The 23,767-nt window shown below is 36.7% G+C and overlaps 1 protein-coding gene across 2 annotated transcripts in view; it reads left to right on the top strand.

Annotated features, from left to right (window-relative positions):
• The window catches only part of NUCB2 (nucleobindin 2), a 44,893-nt gene extending 26,879 nt beyond the window's left edge, over positions 1-18,014 (top strand). The window contains exons 6-14 of one of the 2 annotated variants that reach the window (XM_082659952.1): positions 2,614-2,717; positions 3,536-3,721; positions 3,918-4,008; positions 4,602-4,660; positions 4,758-4,850; positions 6,047-6,136; positions 16,712-16,882; positions 17,168-17,249; positions 17,849-18,014. In XM_082659952.1, the coding sequence (XP_082516078.1) occupies positions 2,614-2,717; positions 3,536-3,721; positions 3,918-4,008; positions 4,602-4,660; positions 4,758-4,850; positions 6,047-6,136; positions 16,712-16,882; positions 17,168-17,249; positions 17,849-17,856 (884 nt within the window). In that variant the 3' untranslated portion in view covers positions 17,857-18,014. Of the gene's footprint in view, positions 1-2,613; positions 2,718-3,535; positions 3,722-3,917; positions 4,009-4,601; positions 4,661-4,757; positions 4,851-6,046; positions 6,137-16,711; positions 16,883-17,167; positions 17,250-17,675; positions 17,770-17,848 lie in introns of those variants that run through there. The other variant, XM_082659951.1, reaches the window with a different exon arrangement.
• Positions 18,015-23,767: the final 5,753 nt, after the last annotated feature.

Raw genomic sequence — 23,767 nt, forward strand, 5'->3', positions numbered from 1 at the left:
CTGGAAGATCCCACATGCCGCGGAGCGGCTGGGCCCGTGAGCCATGGCCACTGAGGCTGCGAGTTCAGAGCCTGCGCTCCGCAATGGGAGAGGCCACAACAGTGAGGGGCCCGCGTACCACAAAAAAAAAGAAAAAAAAAAAAGTGTAAGAAAGTATATAGCAAAAAGTTCCATGATATTTTTGTACTTTATCAGTTCCCACTGCCCCTAATACCATCCTCCTGAGTTTCTTTACTCACATATAAACAAATACAAATAAAAGTTCTTATTTTTCCTCTCTTTTATACAAAAGATACATGCAATACACGTTTGTAGCTTGTATTTTTCCTTTACGAATATATTTTGGAGATCTTTCTGTATTAGTACGTAGAGACCATCATTTTTGTTAGCAACTGCGCAGGTTTCCATTATATAGGTATACCATAATTTATTTACCAGACCCCTGTTGATAGGTATTTGGGTTATTTCTAGTGAACACTCATGTACACATACCACTATGTATCCATGTAAGATTATCTGTAGGATAAGTTCCCCACAATGAAACTGTTAAACCAAAGGATATATGTATTTGTAATTTTGGTAGATAACTGCCAACCTCCACAGAGGGTGAACAATACCCATTCCCACCAGCAATAATTTCTCACAGCCTTGCTAATTATAAGTATCATCAAACTTTAGGAGTTTTGCCGCTCTGTTAGATGGTATAATTGTGCAGGTTTAATATGTATTTCTCTTATTTTGAGTGAGGCTAAGTGTCTTTTCATGTATTTCAGTGATGGGTCGTATCCGTTAGGGCTAGGTTTTGTAACAGAGCTTTTCTTCATAAGTAAAACTTCTAGTACAGGGCCATACTGAGAATTCAGTGAAAGCTTAGTTGAACTAAATTCAGCTGTTTCTTACTTTCTGGCATAACAATATGTTCCAGGCTCATCTTGTACTTTATACCCTGCCCTAGCCCTGGAATTAGCCATTTCTCTGAGGATTCCTGGTTCTTAATTTTAGTGCGAAATGATGTTGCAGACCAAGAGATGGCACTAGGTGTGCTCAGTACTCCTGGGATATATTTTCTTCTTGACACTTCCATAGGACAGAGATAGGAAATACATGCATGTCCATACACATATGCATGTACACACACATATATAAATATATATTCATACACATGCATATATGTGTACACATTATATATGTATGTTTAGAAATAATAAGTTCACACAGTTAGCACTAATTCCCATCCCTTTCCCCAAGTTTCTTACCTGCCTTCCATCATTTTCATGTTTGTATGTTCTTTTTTCCTAAGTGAGAATCCTGACTTCTAACAAATCAACACATGTACATATTTTGCTCAGTTCTATAATACAACTGAAATCGTCCAGAATTGCTTCACTCATTCAACTACAATACACTATAGCTTTTTTTTTTTTTTTAAGTTCTTTACAAAGAAAACTGTTGATGTTTCTTTAAAAATCAGTCATAATCAGGGACTTCCCTGACGGTCCAGTGGTTAAGACTCTGTGCTTCCAGTGTAGGGGGCGAGGGTTCGATCCCTGGTGGAGGAACTAAGATCCCATATGTTGTACTGTGCAGCCAAAAAAAAAAGTCATAATCAATTGAATTTACTGAATTAGATTTTTATTGTTCCATAAAGGATTAATTGGAGCAGCATAAAAATAGTTCCTTCATATAAATTTTAGAGCAATTCTTTTTAGAAATTCTTCTTAGGACTTCCCTGGTGGTCCAGTGGGTAAGACTCTGTGCTCCCAATGCAGGGGGCCCGGGTTCGATCCCTGGTCGGGAAACTAGATCCTGCATGCATGCCGCAGCTAAGAAGTCCGCATGCCTCAACTAAGTAGTCCGCATGCCACAACTAAGAAGCCCACATGCTGCAAGTAAGCATCCACATGCTGCAACTAAGAAGTCCACATGCTGCAAATAAAAGATCCCACATGCTGCAATTAAGACCCGGTGCAGCCAAAAGAAAAAAAAATTCTTATAAAAAAAAAAGAGGGCCTCCCTGGTGGCACAGTGGTTGAGAGTCTGCCTGCCGATGCGGGGGACACGGGTTCGTGCCCCGGTCCGGGGAGATCCCATGTGCCGCGGAGCGGCTGGGCCCATGAGCCATGGCCGCTGGGCCTGTGCATCCGGAGCCTGTGCTCCACAACGGGAGAGGCCACAACAGTGAGAGGCCCACATACAGCAAAAAAAAACAAAAAAAAAACAAAAAAAAAAAAGAAAGAAATTCTTCTTAGACCTTTGGTGAGGGTAGTATATTAGAGTTTAATTAAAAGTACGAAATTTGGTACTTTTACAATAATGAAAAAGTTTTTACTGTAAATTATACTGGAAAAGATAGCTAACTAGTCTTTCTTGAAATAACATTAAAATGTACACATTAAATTGTATTCCATTCTAGATTCAAGGGCATTACCTTTGACTAGAATAACAATATGTACAATACTCTAAAAGAAAATACGAACTTTTAAATCTAAAACTTTGAATTTTCTTATAAAATCCTATAGGAATTAATATGAATGCTTATTCTTATGTATTATTTATATTAATGTTTCTAGCTTCTAATAAGTTATTGTTTACAGTTTTCTCTTTTTCTTTCAGATACAGGCATAGACCACCATGCTCTTCTAAAACAATTTGATCATCTAAATCACCTGAATCCTGAGAAGTTTGAATCTACAGATTTAGATATGCTAATCAAAGCGGTGAGACTCATTTCAAAATGTGTTGTCTTTGTTGTGCCTTTGAGGTTTTGTAATTTGACAAGTAAATTCCATGACGTGGTAGTATAACTTTTACATACTCTCTAGAATATCTTTAAAGGGAGATAGCTTAACCCTTATTAGTATAGATAATAATGTGGACATACAGGTCTGTAATCCCTTGCCAACAATTCCAAAATACTATAAAAATGGAAACCTGGCTTAAATTATAGTAAGGCTATTTATAGGTTTTATTTAGCTTACTTAGTGTATTTATAGATTTTGATAAGGAAGTACTAATCTGTTTGATTACAAACTCTTCTGGGGTGTTAAATGATATGGCATATATGCCGTATGTCTTTTCTAAAATCTAGAAAATTCTTAAACACATCCTGCCTCAGGGATTTTAGATTGTAATTTGTAGACCTCTCGTGTTGTACTGTATGAAGTTAGCAAATTAGATGTTCTAGCCTGGGTGTTACTAGATTTAGTTAAGTCGTTAGGAACTGTTCTAGTTCTCTATACTGTACAGATTTGATACAGTCCCTTCCTTTTTCTTCTTTTTAAAATAAATTTATATATTACTTGCTTATAAGGAACTTCCTAAAGTTGAAACTAGCTTTGAACTTTTAGTTTCTTTGAATGCCTACATCTCTGAGAGTGATAATGACTAAAATAGAAGGGTAAAATTTAAAACAGAAGTCAAATATGTTTTGGCCCTCCTATGCTACCTTCTGTTAGAGAGTATGCTATATGCAAGAAAGCCTTTATTTATATTTTTCAAGCACATCTTCTTATTTAATTTAAAAATTGCATTATAGGCTACAAGTGATCTGGAACACTATGATAAAGCTCGACATGAAGAATTTAAAAAATATGAAATGATGAAAGAACATGAAAGGAGAGAATATTTAAAAACACTGAATGAAGAAAAGAGAAAAGAAGAAGAATCTAAATTTGAGGAAATGAAGAGAAAGCATGAAAGTCATCCCAAAGTTAATCATCCAGTAAGGATTATGACTTTGTAAAACCATAGTTAGATGAAGATACTTCTTTGTGCCAGATAGTAGAATTTTATAAGTTATTAGTACTTAAAATCTTGATTCTTAATTCTGCAAAGTTTTTCAATTTTATATTTTATTTTGAGCCTATATACATAGATTATAGTTTGTCTTGAGTGGTTTTTTTTAAATTGATTCACAGGGAAGCAAAGATCAACTAAAAGAAGTGTGGGAAGAGACTGATGGATTGGACCCTAATGACTTTGACCCCAAGACATTTTTCAAATTACATGGTAACAGATTTGATACAATATTAATATTTATATCTTTTGTTTGAAAAATTATAGATGCTTTACTCTTAATTGACTTCTGCCACGGTTTGCTAATCGAGTCCTATTGATAGTAAACATTTAGAGTTTTCCTCTAGGGTAGTATAGTAGTCTTTATTGCTGGTCTGCAGTATAAAATATTTTAGGTCAGTAGCTATGTCTTTATACTTGCTTTTATTTTTGAGTCATTTTATGACTTATTACAAGTTTCTCTGTAAAATGAAGGCATTTCTGTGACTAGCTAGGTTATATCTAATGGACTTTATGCTGTAATATTAAAATTTACTTTTAGTCTTATAGCATATTGCTTCACTTTATATTTTGGTTAATATATATATTTTTCTAAATAACAATGTTGAATTATGAATAAGTAGTGAATTGTTATCAGTTGGACTGATCTGAGGCTTCATAAGAAAGAAGGATACCTTTTTCTGTAGCATGTTGATGCTTCGTGTTAAGTAATACTTTTGCAAACCATTAGTAATTAGTTGTATTTTAACTATCAATTTTCTAAGGCATTAAAATCAGTTTTTGCATTTGTAACTTTTAAACTTTAGATGTCAATAGTGATGGCTTCCTAGATGAACAAGAATTAGAAGCCCTATTTACTAAAGAGGTAAATGAGTTCATTAAGTATTCAGTGGTTTTGCTCTGTCTTTTTTCCTTCTATTATCTTCCTTTCTTTTATGTTGGTTTTAAATTTTTCTTTTTAGTTGGAGAAAGTATATGACCCCAAAAATGAAGAGGATGATATGGTAGAAATGGAGGAAGAAAGGCTTAGAATGAGGGAACATGTAATGAATGAGGTATGTTTGAAAAGTTTGTCTGTTACTTCTGTGGAGTTTTCAAGTTCTTGCAATAAATCTTACTGTAAAATAAATATATATAATATTTAATTGGATTTTGCATTTTTGATCCAGAACAGTCAGTAGGTTCCCTTAGTGTAAATAAAATTATTTTGTAACTGCTTTAAAATATTTTAAAATATTAAGATGCTGCTGCATATAAAAGAATGCTGTAAAGCATTCTTTTAGAAGTAAAAAATAATGTAGTCCATTATTTGATATTGTAAATGCTGTATTCGTTTTTGCTAAGAAATTAAAAAACTCAATACCTTAATGGTTTATAACAACAAGTATTTATTTCTTGTTCACATTACTAAGCTGAAAACTCTGAAATAGCTATCATAGGCAGGGTAACTTAAGCCCACTTTTTTGTTGTTTTGTTTTGTTTGTTTATTTGTTTTTGGCTGCACCACGTGGCTTGTGGGATCAGCTTTTGGGATCTTAGTTCCCTGACCAGGGATCGAACCAGGGCCCTTGGCAGTGAAAGCACAGAGTCCTAACCACTGGACCACCAGGGAATTCCCCAAGCCCACTGTTTTGCTTCAGTGATTTTCACCTGTTATTTGAGCTATTTATGGTAAATTGGGATTTTTGTTGAGTGCTGGCTTCCAAGTAACAAATTAATTTCTTTGGCCATCATAGAGTTCACTTTTGTAACTGAATTTGCCATAGTCTATAAAAGCCATTAAACAGGGTTTGGAAAGGTTGTCAACTTTAGCTTTGATTTAGTTAGTTGTTTGTTTTTAGGAAAACATTGTTGAGAGCATTTTAACTTAAACTCCTTTACTCTTGGCTAAAACAGTCTTCTTTCTGGAAAGATTGTTTTTCTTGCCCAAGCACTTGGCTTTGAAAGGAGGTGTGGTGAGTAAGGAAAACAATACTAGTCTACCCAGTCATATCAGCAGACTCAAACTTGGTGATCTTTGGGGGTATCAGTTATTTTCAAATTTGAATTATATAGAAGAAAAAGTTATCTATTTTCTGATTCTAGGATAATGTTGAGTGTCCTGTTTTGATTTTTTCCCTCAGTTTCTCTGGATGTTAGGCTAGCCCTAATTGCTGTATATTTATGTAGTAGCATCTATTAGAAGAATTTCTAGTATCTAAATAATGTGAAAGAGTTATTTTATTTTACATGTACACTTTCCTTTAATCAGGTTGATACTAACAAAGACCGATTGGTGACTCTAGAAGAGTTTTTGAAAGCTACAGAAAAAAAGGAATTCTTGGAGCCAGACAGCTGGGAGGTAATAGAACCTACGTGAAATGGGATGTATCGTTCAAGACATTCTACATCAGTCTATTCTGCTTTTAACTTTTATTTGCCATTATGTTTGCATGTATAGTTTTACCATCTTGGCTTTTCATATGAAATTTCACTATAAAATAATGAACTTGATTTCTTGCAAAGCTGGGACAATTGATCTCTATTGGTAATCACATTGCATGTAATTGTGTCTTTCTAAAATCGTCCTTTTTTTCTTTTTGCGGTATGCGGGCCTCTCACTGTTGTGGCCTCTCCCGTTGCGGAGCACAGGCTCCGGACGCGCAGGCTCAGCGGCCATGGCTCACGGGCCCAGCCACTCCGCGGCATGTGGGATCTTCCCGGACCGGGGCACGAACCCGTGTCCCCTGTATCGGCAGGCGGACTCTCAACCACTGTGCCACCAGGGAAGCCCTAAAATCGTACTTTTTTTGTGTGTAAAATATGTTCATTCTTGAAAATTAAAAATATGGATACAGTTAAAGTATGAATTCGAGGTTACATGTAATTCTACCATCCGGAGGTAGACACTTAAATTATGCATTGTGTTATGCCAGTTTGGAAATCGTTTGTATATTTAGTATATGCATATATAACATACAGTGAATAAATAGTATACTGTCCCATTTTTAGCTTACATATACACATAAATTCATATCTATATATATTTTTAAATGGCTTCATATATTCACTATATAAATGACTTTGTATGTTTGTGAAATTCTGTTTTCTAAAAATATAACAATATTTCATGAACATTTCAATGCCATGTCTCAAAATCTCGATTTGAAAAATGACCACTTAGCATGCAGTTGTGTGGTTGTAGCATAATTTATATAGCCATTCTTCCAGATTCAGACATTATGGGTCAATTCTAATTTTTTTTTACTGTGATAAATAACATTATGATGACTATCCATTTGTTCATGCATTTGGGGGCATCTGTGATGATTTCCCTGGGATTAATTCCTAGGAATAGAACTATTCTCAAGTTTTATGAACATTTTTTAGTTTCTAAATATATCTGTCAAATTGCTCCTGAAAAGTATTTGAATTTATACCGTGGTTTACTGTGTATAAGTGAGTGCATACACATCTTGAACAGAATAGTTGAGCGGTACCAAACAAAGTAGATTGAAAAAAGAACATTGTCGACAGGTGCAAGCCGCGGCTATCAGCATGGACACCAGCGACAGGCATGAAACGCTAAGGCTGCTACTGCAGCCACCAAGAGGCCTGTGTGCAAGCACAGGTCACTATCCACACCACCCCGGGAGCCTGTGCAGCCCGCCACTGCCAGGGTCCGGTGATCCAAAGAAAACTTCCCCAGGAGAACACACAGCATGCCTCAGGCTATTGCAACGTCATGTCAGCCTCTGCCGCCACAGGCTCACCCCGCATTCCATACCCCTCCCTCCCCACCGGCCTGAGTGAGCCAGAGCCCCGTAATCAGCTGCTACTTTAACCCCATCCTGGCTGGGCAAAGAACAGATGCCCTCAGGCGACCTGCATGCAGAGGCAGGGCCAAATCCAAAGCTGAACCCTAGGAGCTGTGTGAACAAAGAAGAGAAAGGGAAATCTCTCCCAGCAGCCTCAGGAGCAGCGGATTAAATCTCCACAATCAACATGATGTACCCTGCATCTGTGGAATACCTGAATAGACAACGAATCATCCTAAAATTGAGCTGGTGGACTTTGGGAGCAACTGTAGACTTGGGGTTTGCTTTCTGGATCTAATTTATTTCTGGTTTTATGTTTATCTTAGTTTAGTAATTAGAGTTTATTATCATTGGTAGATTTGTTTATTGATTTGGTTGCTCTCTTCCTTTTTTTTTTATATAGATTTTTTTTTCCTTTTTCTCTTTTTGTGAGTGTGTATGTGTATGCTTCTTTGTGTGACTTTGTCTGTATAGCTTTGCTTTTACCATTTGTCCTAGGTAATCTGTCTGTCCGTTTTTTTTGTTTGTTTTTTTTAGTATAGTTTTTATTGCTTGTTATCATTGGTGGATTTGTTATTTGGCTTGGTTGCTCTCTTCTTTGTTTCTTTCTTTTTTTATTACTTTTTAATTTATTTTATTTATTTAATTTTTTTTTGCAGTATGCGGGCCTCTCACTGTTGTGGCCTCTCCCGTTGCGGAGCAACAGGCTCCGGATGCGCAGGATCAGCGGCCATGGCTCACGGGCGCAGCCGCTCAGTGGCATGTGGGATCTTCCCGGGCTGGGGCACGAACCCGTGTCCCCTGCATCGGCAGGCGGACTCTCAACCATTGCGCCACCAGGGAAGCCCTAATCTATTTTATTTTTAATAATTTTTAAAAATTTTTTATTTTAATTATTTCCTTCCTTCCTGCCTCCCTCCCTCCCTCCCTTCCTTCCTTCCTACAGGTGTCAGGCCTGTGCCTCTGAGATAGGAGAGCTGAGTTCAGGACAGTTGGTCCACCAGAGACCTCCCGGCTTCACGTAATATCAAATGGGGAAAACTCTCCCAGAGATCTCCATCTCAAAGCTAAGACCCAGCTCCACTAAACGACCAGCAAGCTACAGTTCTGGACACTGTATGCCAAACAACTAACAAGACAGGAACACAACCCCACCCATTAGCAGAGAGGCCGCCTAAAATCATAATAAGGTCACAGACACCCCAAAACACACCACCGGACGTCGTCCTACTCACCAGAAAAGCAAGATCCAGCCTCATCCACCAGAGCATAGGCACCAGTTCCCTTGACCAGAAAGGCTGCACAACCCACTGAACCAACCTTAGCCACTGGGAGCAGACACCAAAAACAACAGGAACTGCGAACCTGCAGCCTGCAAAAAGAAGACCCCAAACACAGTAAATTAAGCAAAATGAGAAGACAGAGAAACACACAGCAGATGAAGGAGCAAGGTAGAAACCCACCAGACCAAACAAATGAAGAGGAAATAGGCAGTCTACCTGAAAAAGAATTCAGAGTAATGATAGTAAAGATGATCCAAAATCTTGGAAACTGAATGGAGAAAATACAAGAAACGTTTAACAAGGACCTAGAAGAACTGAAGAGAAAACAAACAATGATGAACAACAAAATAACTTAAATTAAAAATTCTCTAGAAAGGGGCTTCCCTGGTGGCACAGTGGTTGCGGGTCCACCTGCTCATGCAGGGGGCACAGGTTCATGCCCCGGTCCAGGAGGATCCCACGTGCCGTGGAGTGCCTGGGCCCGTGAGCCATGGCCGCTGAGCCTGCATGTCTGGAGCCTGTGCTCTGCAATGGGAGAGGCCACAGCAGTGAGAGGCCTGCGTACCGCAAAAAAAAAAAAAAAATTCTCTAGAAGGAATCAGTAGCAGAATAACTGAGGCAGAAGAACAGATAAGTGACCTGGAAAATAAAATAGCAGAGCAGAATAAAGAAAAAAGAATGAAAACAATTGAGGACAGTCTCAGAAACCTCTGGGACGACATTAAATGCAGTAACATTCCAATTATAGGGGTCCCAGTAGAAGAAGAGAAAAAGAAAGGGACTGAGAAAATATTTGAAGAGATTATAGTTGAAAACTTCCCTAATATGGGAAAGGAAATAGTCAGTCAAGTCCAGGAAGCACAGAGAGTCCAATACAGGATAAATCCATGGAGGAACATGCCAACACACATATTAATCAAATGATCAAAATTTAAATACAAAGAAAAAATATTAAAAACAGTAAGGGAAGGCAACAAATAACATATAAGGGAATCCCCATAAAGTTAACAGCTGATCTTTAAGGAGGAGCTCTGCAAGCCAGAAGGGAGTGGCAGGATATATTTAAAGTGATGAAAGAGAAAAACCTACAACCAACATTACGCTACCCAGCCAGGAACTCATTCAGATTCAATGGAGAAATTAAAACCTTTACAGACAAGCAAAAGCTAAGAGAATTCAGCACCGCCAAACCAGCTTTACAACAAATACTAAAGGAACTTCTCTAGGCTGGAAACACAAGAGAAGGAAAAGACCTACAATAACAAACCCAAAACCATTAAGAAAATGGTAATAAGAACATACATATTGAAAACTACTGTAATCATAAATGGATTAAATGCTCCAACCAAAAGACATAGACTGGCTGAATGGATACAAAGACAAGACCTGTATATATGCTGTCTACAAGAGACCCACTTCAGACCTAGGGACACATACAGACTGAAAGTGAAGGGATGGAAAAAGATATTCCATGCAAATAGAAATCAAAAGAAAGCTGGAGTAGCAATTTTCATATCATAAAACAGACCTTAAAATAAAGACTATTACAAGAGACAAAGAGGGACACTACATAATGATCAAGGGATCAATCCAAGAGGAAGATATAACAATTGTAAATATTTATGCACCCAACATAGGAGCACCTCAATACATAAGGCAAATGCTAACAGCCATAAAAGGGGAAATCAACAGTAACACCACCATAGTAGGGGGCTTTAACACCCCACTTTCACCAATGGACAGATCATCGAAAATGAAAATAAATAAGGAAACACAAGGTTGAAATGATACATTAAACAAGATGGACTTAATCACTATTTATAGGACATTCCATCCAAAAACAACAGATTATACTTTCTTCTCCAGTGCTCATAGAACATTCTCCAGGATAGATCATATCTTGGGTCACAAATCAAGCCTTGGTAAATTTAAGAAAATTGAAATTGTATCAGGTATCTTTTCCGACCACAATGCTCTGAGACTAGATATCAATTACAGGAAAAAATGTAAAAAGTACAAACACATGGAGGCTAAACAATACACTACTAAAGAACCAAGATATCACTGAAGAAATCAAAGAGGAAATCAAACAATACCTAGAGACAAATGACAATGAAAACACGATGACCCAAAACCTATGGGATGCAGCAAAAGCAGTTCTAAGAGGGAAGTTTATAGCAATACAATCCTACCTCAAGAAACAAGAAACATCTCAAATAAAGCAACCTAACCTTACACCTAAAGCAGTTCGAGAAAGAATAACAAAAAAACCCAAAGTTAGCAGAAGGAAAGAAATCATAAACATCAGATCAGAAATAAATGAAAAAGGAAACAGGAGGAAACAGGAAACAGTAGGAAACAGTAGGAAAGGAAACAGTAGGAAAGATCAAGAAAACTAAAAGCTGGTTCTTTGAGAAGATAAACAAAATTGATAAACCATTAGCCAGACTCATCAAGAAAAAAAGGGAGAAGACTCAAATCAATAGAATTAGAAATGAAAAAGGAGAAGTAACAACTGACACTGCAGAAATAGAAAGGATCATGAGAGATTACTATAAGAAACTATATGCCAATAAAATGGACAACCTGGAAGAAATGGACAAATTCTTAGAAGAGCACAACCTTCCGAGACTGAACCAGGAAGATAGAAAATATAAACAGTCCAATCACAAGCACTGAAATTGAGACTGTGATTAAAAATCTTCCAACAAACAAAAGCCCAAGACCAGATGGCTTCACAGGTGAATTCTATCAAACATTTAGAGAAGAGCTAACACCTATCCTTCTCAAACTCTTCCAAAATATAGCAGAGGGAGGAAAACTCCCAAACTCATTCTACGAGGCCACCATCAGCCTGATATCAAAACCAGACAAAGATGTCACAAAGAAAGAAAACTACAGGCCAATATCACTGATGAACATAGATGCAAAAATCCTCAACAAAATACTAGCAAACAGAACGCAACAGCACATTAAAAGGATCATACACCATGATCAAGTGGGGTTTATCCCCGGAATACAAGGATTCTTCAATATACGCAAATCAATCAATGTGATAAAATATATTAACAACTTGAAGGAGATAAACCATATGATCATCTCAATAGTTGCAGAAAAAGCTTTTGACAAAATTCAACACCCCTTTATGATAAAAACCCTCCAGAAAGTAAGCAGAGGGGGAACTTACCTCAACATAATAATGGCCATATATTACAAACCCACAGCCAACATGCCCCGGTCCGGGAGGATCCCGCATGCCGTGGAGCGGCTGGGCCCGTGAGCCATGGCCGCTGAGCCTGCGCATCTGGGGCCTGTGCTCCGCAAGGGGAGAGGCCACAACAGTGAGAGGCCCGTGTACCACAAAAAAAAAAAAAAAAAAAAAAAAAAGAATGACATTAGAATATTCCCTAACACCATACACAAAAATAAACTCAAAATGGATTAAAGACCTAAATGTAAGGCCAGGTAGTATAAAACTCTTAGAGGAAAACATAGGCAGAACACTCTATGACATAAATCACAGCAAGATCCTTTTTGACCCACGTCCTAGAGAAATGGAAATAAAAACAAAAATAAATGGGACCTAAATGAAAATTAAAAGCTTTTTCACAGCAAAGGAAACCATAAAGAAGACCAAAAGACAACCCTCAGAATGGGAGAAAATATTTGCAAATGAAGCAACTGACAAAGGATTAATCTCCAAAATTTACAAGCAGCTCATGCAGCTCAATATCAAAAAAACAAACAACCCAATCCAAACATGGACAGAAGACATAAATAGACATTTCTTCAAAGAAGATATACAGATTGCCAACAAACACATGAAAGGATGCTCAACATCACTAATGATTAGAGAAATGCAAATCAAAACTATAATGAGGTATCACCTCACACCAGTCAGAATGGCCATCATCAAAAAATTTACAAACAGTAAATGCTAGAGTGGGTGTGCAGAAAAGGGAACCTTCTTGCACTGTTGGTGGGAATGTAAATTGATACAGCCACTTTGGAGAACAGTATGGAGGTTCCTTCAAAAACTAAAAATAGAAATACCGTAAGACCCAGCAATCCCACTACTAGACATATACCCTGAGAAAACCATAATTCAAAAAGAGTCATGTACCCCAATATTCTTTGCAGCTCTATTTACAACAGCCAGGACATGGAAGCAACCTAAGTGTCTATTGATGAATGGATAAATAAGATGTGGCACATATATACAATGGAATATTACTCAGCCATAAAAGGAAACGAAATTGAGTTATTTGTAGTGAGGTGGATGGACCTAGAGTCTGTCATACAGAGTGAACTAAGAAAGAGAAAAACATATACCGTATGCTAACACACATATGTGGAATCTAAAAAATATATATATGGTTCTGAAGAACCCAGGGGCAGGACAGGAATAAAGACACAGACGTAGAGAATGGACTTGAGGACACGGGGGTGGGGGAAGGGTAAGCTGGGACGAAGTGAGAGAGTGACGTAGACATATATACACCACCAAATGTAAAATAGATAGCTAGTGGGAAGCAGCCGCATAGCACAGGGGGATCAGCTCGGTGCTAGAGGGCTGGGATAGGGAGGATGGTAGGGAGACACAAGAGGGAGGAGATATGGGGATATATGTATATGTATAGCTGATTCACTTTGTTATAAAGCAGAAACTAACACACCATTGTAAAGCAATTATACTCCAATAAAGATGTTAAAAAAAAAAAAGAACATTGTCCTTTCCTATATAAAGTAAAAATATTACCTTTTTAATTAGTTTGAGATAGGATGGCCAACTGTCCTGGTTTACCCGGACTTTGGAGTTTCCCAGGATGCGCAACTTTTCAGCGTTACAACCTGGACAATCCTGGACAAATTGGGACGATTGGTCATCTTAGTTTGAGGTTAAAGAAATCAGCTTCTTTTTTGTTGTAAGTTTTTGTCTAACGTTTGAACTATTTCTGGACATTGGTGAAGAAAAAGAATGCTAAGATTATTTGAACATGAATTCCCTTGAGTGCTTCTGGTGAACTGGATCAATAGACAATTATATACCTTTTTCACTTCGGCATAATTTCAGATTTACAAAAAAGTTTCAAGTATGAACAAGGAATTCCTGAATACCTTTCACCCAGATTTCCCATTTTACTACATTTGCTTTCTCCCTCCTTTTCTCTCTTTCTCTATTTTTAATCTGTGTGTGTGTATTTATATATAACATCTATAATTATTTTTGAGAGTAAGTTGCACACGATGCTGCTTTAACCTTAAATACTTGAGTGTGTATTTTTTGCAAACAAAGATTTATCTTACATAATCACGATAAGATTATCAATGCTACGCACACAATACTATTCTCTAATCTCTAGATTTTATTGAGATTTTTGTCAATTTTTCCTGTATTGGTCTTCATAGCAAAAGAAAATCCAAGTTCATGCATTGGATTTAGTTGTAATGTCTTTCTAGTCTACTTTAATCTGAAACAGTTCCTGAGTCTTTGTATCTCATAGCATTGATATTTCTAAAAATTACAGACCAGTTATTTTGTAGAATGTCCCTCATTTTGAATTTGTCTGGTGTTTCCTTATGATTCCTACTTTTGATAGGAATATCACTGAAGTGATGCTAAGTGCATCATATCAAGAATCATATGCTGCTGATTATTTCCATAACTGGCAATGTTAACTTTGCTTATTTGGTTAAGGTGGTGTCTACCAGGTTTTCCCACTGTAAAATTACTATTTTACCTTTTGTAATTTGAAAAGTATCTTGTCTATCCCACCATACTGCTAGAATCAGAAGTCAGCTTAAAAAAAAAAATCACCCAACATCATATCAAAAGTATTTCCAAATACTATTTGTAAGAATTGTTTTAATAACTATGGAGGTGCTTAACTGTTTTCTGAGGGTTAGACATATAGGTTATTTCCAGTCTTTTATTGTTATTTAAAAAGATAGTACTGCTATAAACACATTTTTATATAAAGTTTTTATGTGTTCAGGGTTATTTCCTAAGATAAATTCTCAATGTAGCATTACCAGGACCAAGGGAATATTTTTAAGGTTGTTGATATACTTCGTAAAAGTGCTTTTCAGAAGAATTGTACCAATTTACATTTCCACCAATAAAAAAAGAGATTGCTCTACTTTTTAAAAAGGTATTGTCTTTGGGGATATACTTTGAGACTCATTATCTATGGGGTTTAGCATGCATTGATGAATCTAGCCAGAATAAATTGTTACTGTGACTGTTGACAAATGGTGATTTTCTAATCATCATTCCTTAGTTGGCTTTCCGCTGTAGGTGGAAAAAGCCAATATTCCCTTTGACTTTCCACTGTAGCTGTTCCTTCCCCCTTCTCTAGTTGTTTATATCAATGTAGACTCTTGGCTTCTTATTTTATTCAGTAAACTTGAATTTTTACTGTCATTTGTTTTCAATGCTCAAATTGTCCCTGATTTGGCTAGCAGGAGTTTCCTCAGACTGGCTTTTGTGTCCTTCAGGCATGTCCCTATCATTCTTTGAGGACTTCCTTACTTTTTAGCGTAATAAGGTGTCCAAGGCTCATCTTGTTCTTTCTCTGCCCTACCTCTGGACTCAGACATTTTTCTGAGGAGCACTGGTTCCTTTTAGTGGAGATCAATATTACAGTCCAGGATCTGGACACTGGATTTGCTCCTTGCTACTGGAGTGCCATTGCTTCTAGGTCTTATCAAGTAACAGAGTTGAGGAATTAAAAATATATATATATATATATAAAATATATATTTATAGTATGTGTATGTGTGTCTATATATACGCATGCACGCACATATGTATATAGACACATCTACACATTTATATTCATTTTTATATTTTAGCTATCAAGAGGTATTAAAACTCATGAGTTCATACTGATATCTCCTTAAATTTCAATCTAACGCTTCTACTTGCAATACATTCTTTTTCTTTTTCCATATTTCATACAAAGCCTGGCTCTCATTTTCCACAATAATATTGTATTTATTTGTTCAATCCTAAGATGTACGAAGAGTTTCAGAATTGCTAATCGATGCCTCTGCAAAGCCAGACTTTAATATTTTTTACAGTTTTTTTTGTTGTTTTAGCCTAAGGGCATATAGTCCAAATGCTGTGATCAAAAGTTTCTGGGGGGGCTTCCCTGGTGGCGTAGTGGTTGAGAGTCCGCCTGCCGATGCAGGGGACACGGGTTCGTGCCCCGGTGTGGGAGGAGGAGCGGCTGGACCCGTGAGCCATGGCCGCTGAGCCTGCGCGTCCGGACGGAGCCTGTGCTCCGCAACAGGAGAGGCCGCAGCGGTGAGAGGCCCGCGTACCGCAAAAAAAAAAAAAGTTTCTTGGGTTAGTTCTTTTCTCCTGCCCCCTTCTGTGGATTGTTTTATTCACTTAAAATAAAAGTATTATTTGTTTCTATTTGTATTCAATTTGGAGAGGTTTTCTGTCCTTGTGGATTTTTATTTATTTTCTTTTTTTCTTTGAGTATGTGAAACATTGATATGTTTCCAACAATCAAATCTGTGCAAAAAAAGGCATATTCAAAGGAGTGTGATTTTTTTTTTCCCCACATTGTCTTTGTCCTTTCCACCCAGTTCTCCCCTTACTCTGTAGGTAACCAGTCTTATTAGTTTCTGGATTTTCCTTCCTGTTATATCTTTTGCCCAAATAAGTGCAAGTGTGTATATTCTTATTTCCCTTTCTTTCTTACCCAAAAGATATAATACTATAGATATTCTTTTGTACTTTGCTAAGCATAGAATTTTAAAGCTGAATCAGACCTTTTTGTTTTCTTTCTAAGGTTTTTCTTTTCTCATTTCTTTGTCTTTTAGACATTGGATCAACAACAGTTCTTCACAGAGGAAGAACTGAAGGAATATGAAAATCTTATCTCCATACAAGAAACTGAACTTAAGAAAAAGGCAGATGAGCTTCAGAAACAAAAAGAAGAGCTACAACGTCAGCATGACCAACTTGAGGCTCAGAAGCTGGAATACCATCAGGTGATATTTTGTAAAAAGGCTTGTGGCATTAAAAAGGATTTTAGGGGCTTTGCTACAAGCCTGTGTTTTTGTAATATATTTTAATTAGCTGTCGTATTTTAAAGTTTAGTATTTTTTAAACTGCATTTTTTTAAACTTCCTTGTTGAATATTAATCTAAATTATAGAACGTAAATATCCCATTTTGGAAAACAATTTTCAGTTTGTTGTGCATTGTCAATGGTCATACATATCAGAGAAAATCAAATAACGCTTACTTTTAAGGCATTCTTTTTCCATTCACTAGGTTTTACAGCAGATGGAACAAAAAAAATTACAACAAGAAATTTCCCCATCAGTGCCTGGTGGAGAATCAAAGATCCAGCCACGTATGTAATTTTGTTTATTTGTTTGTTTGTTTGAGGAAATTAAAAAATTGAATAAATAGAAATTCACATTTATTACAAATATAATTTCAAATCATTAATATCTGTGCTATTTTCTGTTTATTTGTGGAAATAGAGCAATTTGTGTTACAGAAAAATGAAAAAGCCTCTCAAATTTGTATACATCAGTACATTTCAAAAGCTATATAATTTGATAGCCATATGCATGGTGAAATGATTTTTTTCAGTATTATTCATAATTCTTCCTAATCAGTTATTGATACTATCACAGAATATGTTTTTTAATTGTAATCAGTGATTAACTAAACCTAGTTAAAAAGCAAATACTCAGTATATCTAAGTATAAAAGAATATTCAGAATAAAGGAAGATACCTTTAAAATGAGGGCTTTTTTTTTTTTTTGAACAGGCATTTAAAGTCCAAAGTCCGCCAGAACTTAGAATAAAATTGTTACATCATCATGTGTGTCATCTTTTTACCTCCCTTCCTTTTCCTCTGCTCAGTAAATATTTTAAAGCATATATGGAATAAAGGAAGATACTTTTTAAATGAGAACGTATTTTTTTTTTTTTTGGACACAGATGTTTAAGGATTGAAGTCTACCAGAACCAGGAAGGAAACAAACTCAATACCTGCTCTCATTTTCATACCTCTTTTCTTTTTCCTTTGTTCTCCTTTAGTGATTTAATTAAGTGGCTTTATGCCATAATTTAGTGAAACTATTAGTACCTATTTAAGTGAGAAAGCGCCACCCACTGCTTTTAAAATAAATTGTTTTCTCTTATTCATAAAGGTAAATACTCTTTTATGGGTGCTTATCATCCCCTCTCTCAATAAAAGCTCTTTGATATTAACAATTCTTCTCCTGAGAAGACCATAGTATTCCCCAGTGTGTGTTGGTAACTTTTTCCTACTTTCAGCAATCTTAACTGCTAGAAATTCTTCAACCAAACAGCTCTTGCTACCACTTAAGTTCATTTTTCATTTACAATTTTGCTTTATACTCTATCATTCAAGATCAGGTTTTGCTACATATAACAGAAAACCCAAAGATAATGGTGGTTTAAACTGAATAAGAACTTCTGCCTTTTACATAGAAGAAATCTGGAAGTAGGTGATGTACAGGTTCCTATCTTTCTCCTCTGCTCTCCCCAGTGCATAGTTTTTATTCTCGAGTTATTTCATTCTCAAGGTCCAAGATGGCTCTTGGACGCAGTGGGGAAGGGCAACAAAAGGAATGTCCCCCAGTTGAATCAGCTTCCTTGATGCAGTTTTCCCAGAGAACCACATAGCATTTGAATTTACATCTCATTGGCCAGAGCTGTGTCACATGGCCATCTAGCTGCTAGGGAAGCTGAGAAATCCATTTGGCAATGGGACAGGCTAAAAGTTAGGATTCTTTTAGGAAGGTTTCCCTTTAAGAAGGGAAGAGGGAATGTTTGGTAGGCAACTTACAGCTTTAATTTAAACAGCCTTTTGGTTACCTAAATATCTATGTACATTCTTCCAAAACAGAAACCGCTCACTTCCCTCACCTCAAAAGGAAACCACCAAAACCCAATCTATTATTGCATGTAGTTCAAAGCCCATGACATCTGAGTATAGTCCCCTCCATCAGGTTAGGATGTGGTTTTTTTATGTTCTGGTCATCTGCAAACTAAAAAGCAACATGTCTGCCCCCTGAGCACCATATGCATAATGGGATAGATACAGGATAACTGCAATAAAATCAACCTTTTAGAAAAGGGGAAAACAGGAAACAGAGCAGTCATCTTTCCATAACAATTAAAAAAATACTGCTTGGCAAAAATAGCAAGGTCTCTCTGCTCTGTCCATAAATATATTCTTTGGTTTTTCTATTAGGCAACCCCTGCTTCACCTTTCTGGGAGGAACTCCCTTGTCTAATGTCCTCAGGGGCCCTTGGCATTGCCCTCTAGGATGTTTTTATTGCCCATTAACCTTCAAGGACGCAAGTGGGCATTGGGAAGTGTCCTCTTCTGGAAGGCTGGACAGTCTTCGCACTTCACTTCCTGTTATTGTGGGTTTGGGGCCTTGGGATTGTTTCAGATAGTTACAGGCTGTTTCAGGCCAGGTTTAGGGTTTTTGTTTGTTTTTGTTTCGTTTTGCTTTTTGGCAAAACAGTTCCCTCAAAAGTTGTACATTTCTGGTCTGTTTTCTTCAATTATTACCAGGAGAAACCACAGAGATCTTGTCAAGACATACTTGACAAAGAACCTCATCTTTTGCTTGCTGGCCTCTGTGTTCTTTTCTCCTGTTGGGTCTTAAATGAATGGTACCCACTTGGGATTGTTTTAAACTATAGGCTTGGATGGGATAACAGCAGTCTTAATCTGATCTTTTTCCTTAGGATGGCTCCCATTATTTGGCAGAAAATTCTTAAGGGAAGGTTCTTGGAAAGGTTGTGAAAGCTTTAGCGCTTCCTCAGAACCTTTACTTATAACTGTTTCAGTTTAGAGTACGGTAGCACAGTAAGTGACTTTTTCAATTCTTCAGGGCTCCAGATTTGGGACTTTATCAATTTATTTGGTAGATAGAGAGCAGTTCTCTCGGCAAAGCTATATTGCCTTCCATCTCTGCAGACTTGCTTACCTTAGCCTGAGCCACATCTCTCCTGTAGGACTTTTCTGAAAGAGGCAAGGCGCAGCCCACACATGCTAGCATTCTGAAATTCTACCACCATTTTCTCTGATACCTTAACCTCAGTTGGCATGAAGTATCACTGCCCCAAACCCTACCTTCTTAACTAAGCCAATTCCATTTTTTCAGATCCTTTTACTTGCTGCACCTTACTTCTAGCTACCAAATTCTGTATAGGTTAAGATTCTTCATTGTAAGTAATAGAATCATCTTCAGCTACTAAACAGAATGGGATTGATGGGGGGGGGAGCAGTATAGATAGATAGCTCACAGAATCTTTGGGAGGGCTGAAAGAACGGAACTTAGGCTGAGCTTCTAGGAACTGCATCATGAGACTGGGCTGCCAAAGAAGCTGCTGCTTTTGGAACCATCAAGAAGCTGCCTGCTAAATCAGGAAGCCACCTGCCATATTAGGAAGTCATGAAGTTGCCAGCTCCAGAACCACACCACCTCTGCCTTGCTTTGTGTCAGCAAAAATGGATATTTCATGTCCTGCTTCTCTCCCCATGTAATTCAGTTCTGAGTAAAAGTTTCAAGTGAGTACATCTGATTGTTTGGACCAATCATATCTGGAACCCTAGCTGCAAGGGAGGTTGGGAAATAATATTTAATTTCCTACCCCTGTAGTACAGGAATGCATGTTTAAAGCTGTTGAGTGAACAAATCCACTGTAATACCTCAAAAATTTACAGTTTCTTTTAACATTAATAATTTTTAAAACTCTTAGTTCTCATTTTACAAATTTTAAAATAATCATTGCATACTCCTCCAAACACTTCAGATTTTTTTCCTTAAATCATGGATCCCAAAATTAAATAGAGGAATCTAGAAAAGTTCTGCTTATATGTAGCTTAAAAAAACCCACAGAAATCACTCAGGAGACTAATGCTATGTTTCTTTAGAGATAGAAAAGAATTCCTATCTCTGTTGTTTAAATTGTAGCAAATATTTTTAAATGCTCTGGGATATCCTTTTGTTGATGACTCTATCTGTAAGCGTTATTGTGATAAGACAGGGATTCACCTAGGATAAATTTTTTTAGATGGTGGACTAGGGTCAAATCAGAAAGTAATTGGAGACAATAATATTGTACTTTTATGAAATGTGACAAATATCAATACAACAGCAGTCATATTATAATATATTAAATATATCAAAGTAACACATCTTGCACCTTAAATTTACACAGTGGTATATGTCAAATATATTCAAGTAAAAAAATAGTAATTGGAGGAGAACTTAGAGAAATTTTTTAAAATGCTCTTTTGGCATGAGTAGATAACGGACGGATATTAATGTAGACATACCTCACAGTTTCCAGCAAATTATTAATTTATATTATTAAAAAAAGAATTGTTGGCCTAAGATTATTTATGGGCATAAGGAATCCCAGTTCTTATGAGTATTGGGCATTTATGAGTAAAGATTGTTTCTTAAAGAGTTGCTAATAGTATTTTTTCCAGCTCTGTTAGAAAGTATTCATCCTGTGTTTGATTTATCCCATTCTTCTTCATATTCTTAGATATTAAGAAGTCTTTGGTTTAGTTGACTTAGTGGTATGTATAAGTAATTTGGAACTTTGTTTCTCATATTAATTTTCATGAAGCATGTACATTTTATAGTATACTTAGATATATATAATTAAAGTTATATTTTAAAAGACAGTGGTCCTCTAGAATATTTGATGCTCACTAAAGGAAACTGCAATTTAGAAGCAGTGGTAAAAAATCCTTTGAGATATAGCTCTACTTTTTTTTTTTTAACCAAGATTTGTTTACAATGGCATTTTTTTCATGCTAATTGAACAGATTTGTATTACCATAAGCCTAAATGCAAATCTGTTTTTCCCATGAGGAAAAATATAAAGGAAATTTTAATATTTGTGATAATGTGACTTTTAAGTCTAGCTAATAAAAGAGGGGGTAAGAAATGTATTTCCTTTAGGGAGAAATATTGACAAGTCTAGTTCTGGTTAGTGCCTAAAGTTTAATTTTTGTTTTATAGCTGTGCAATAAATCGAGAAGAAATTGATAAAGAGGCAGAGTTAGATGATGACCTTCATCATTTTCATGCAAGATTTTTGTCGCCTGAAAAAGCTGCTAGAGAAGATCATCTTTACCCTTAACCACTGGTGTCTCAACTTGATACTTGAATAATTCATTTGTTTTTTGTTGGAATTGAGAAACTAAGGTGTATTAGGTAAAATGCAGAGTTCCTATAGGTGATACAATGGAAGACTCTAATTACAGCTTGTTTTCAAGGTATGAGATTTGAAGGAAATTGGATCTTTTCCTTGCTTTTTGTTTTTTTTAACACAATATCATTAGCAGGATTTCAGTCTTTCCCTACCCATGTTTTAATTAGTTAATTAATTAATTAATTAATTAAAATCCAACAATTTAGATCTAATAGGTGACTTTTTTCAGTTTTTAAAATTTCATATTGAACTATAGTTAATTAACAATATTATGTTAGTGTACAGTAAAGTGATTCATATATATTTATATGTGTATATATACTTTTCAGATTCTTTTTCATTATAGATTATAAGATATTGAATATAGTTCCCTGTGCTATACAGTAAATCCTTGCTGTTTATCTATTTTGTACATAGTGTTGTATCTTTTAATCCCATATTCCTAGTTTATCCCTCTATCCCCCTTTTCCCTTTGATAACCACGTTTGTTTTCTATGTCTGTGAGTCTGTTTCTGTTTCGTGAATAAATTTATTTGTATTATTTTTTAGATTTCACATATAAGTGATATCATATAATATTTTCTCTGACTTGTTTCACTTAGAATGATAATCTCTAGGTCCATCCATGTTGCTGCAAATGGCAATATTTCATTCTTTTTTTATGACTGAGTAATATTCTATTGTAGTGTGTGTGTGTGTGTGTGTGTGTGTGTGTGTACCACATCTTCTTTATCCATTCATCTGTTAATGGACACCTAGGTTGCTTGGCTATTATAAATAGTGATGCCAAAAATCTTGGCTGTCTGTGCACCAATGCCAGAAAGAAATACGGAGACAGAGTTTTGGAGAAACAAGAAAAATGGCCTTAATCTTTGCCTGACAAAGGGAAAAACACAGCAGGCTAGTGCCTCCAGAACTGTGCCCCCCCCTTCCCTGGGGAATAAGGAAAGGTTATATAGCCTGGGGCTTGAAGTCTGGGGTAAGTGATAAGGCTCAAAGTAATTAAGGTCTTGCATTTCTTTTCTTCTGCAAATTCATGGCCAAAGCTGGCATCAGGCAGCTCAGCAACCAGGTCTGATGGCCCTGAAGTTATCAGCCCATGATGTTCTTTTTGAAATGAAGAGTGCTACAAGGGAGTGTGGGGGAGAAGAAATGCTAGGTGCAAAGGGTAATTCATATGGAATCAAGAGTAATCAGCTTTGTGAAGGACAGGTCTAGCTACAAGTGTTTGTTAGTAGTAACAGCTAAAGAATAACCAAGATTGCTTAACTCTTTCAGGCCTGTTTATGTTGTTTCCCCAGCCTGTTCATTGTTTCCTTATTTTCCTTGTTTATCAGAAAAGAAAAGTCTCATTTCTATTTTGTTTTTGTAAATTTATTTATTTATCTTGGCTGCGTTGGGTCTCTGTTGCTGCATGCAGGCTTTCTCTAATTGCGGCGAGTGGGGGCTACTCTTCGTTGCAGTGTGCGGGCTTGTCATTGCAGTGGCTTCTCTTTTTGCAGAGCACAGGCTCTAGGCACGTGGGCTTCAGTAGTTATGGCACACGGGCTCAGTAGTTGTGGCTCGCGGGCTCTAGAGTGCAGACTCAGTAGTTGTGGTGCACGGGCTTAGTTGCTCTGCGGCATGTGGGATCTTCCCAGACCA

The sequence above is a fragment of the Grampus griseus genome (genome assembly GCF_964374135.1).
Source record: "Grampus griseus genome assembly, chromosome: 8".
In the NCBI taxonomy this organism is placed as follows: domain Eukaryota; kingdom Metazoa; phylum Chordata; class Mammalia; order Artiodactyla; family Delphinidae; genus Grampus; species Grampus griseus.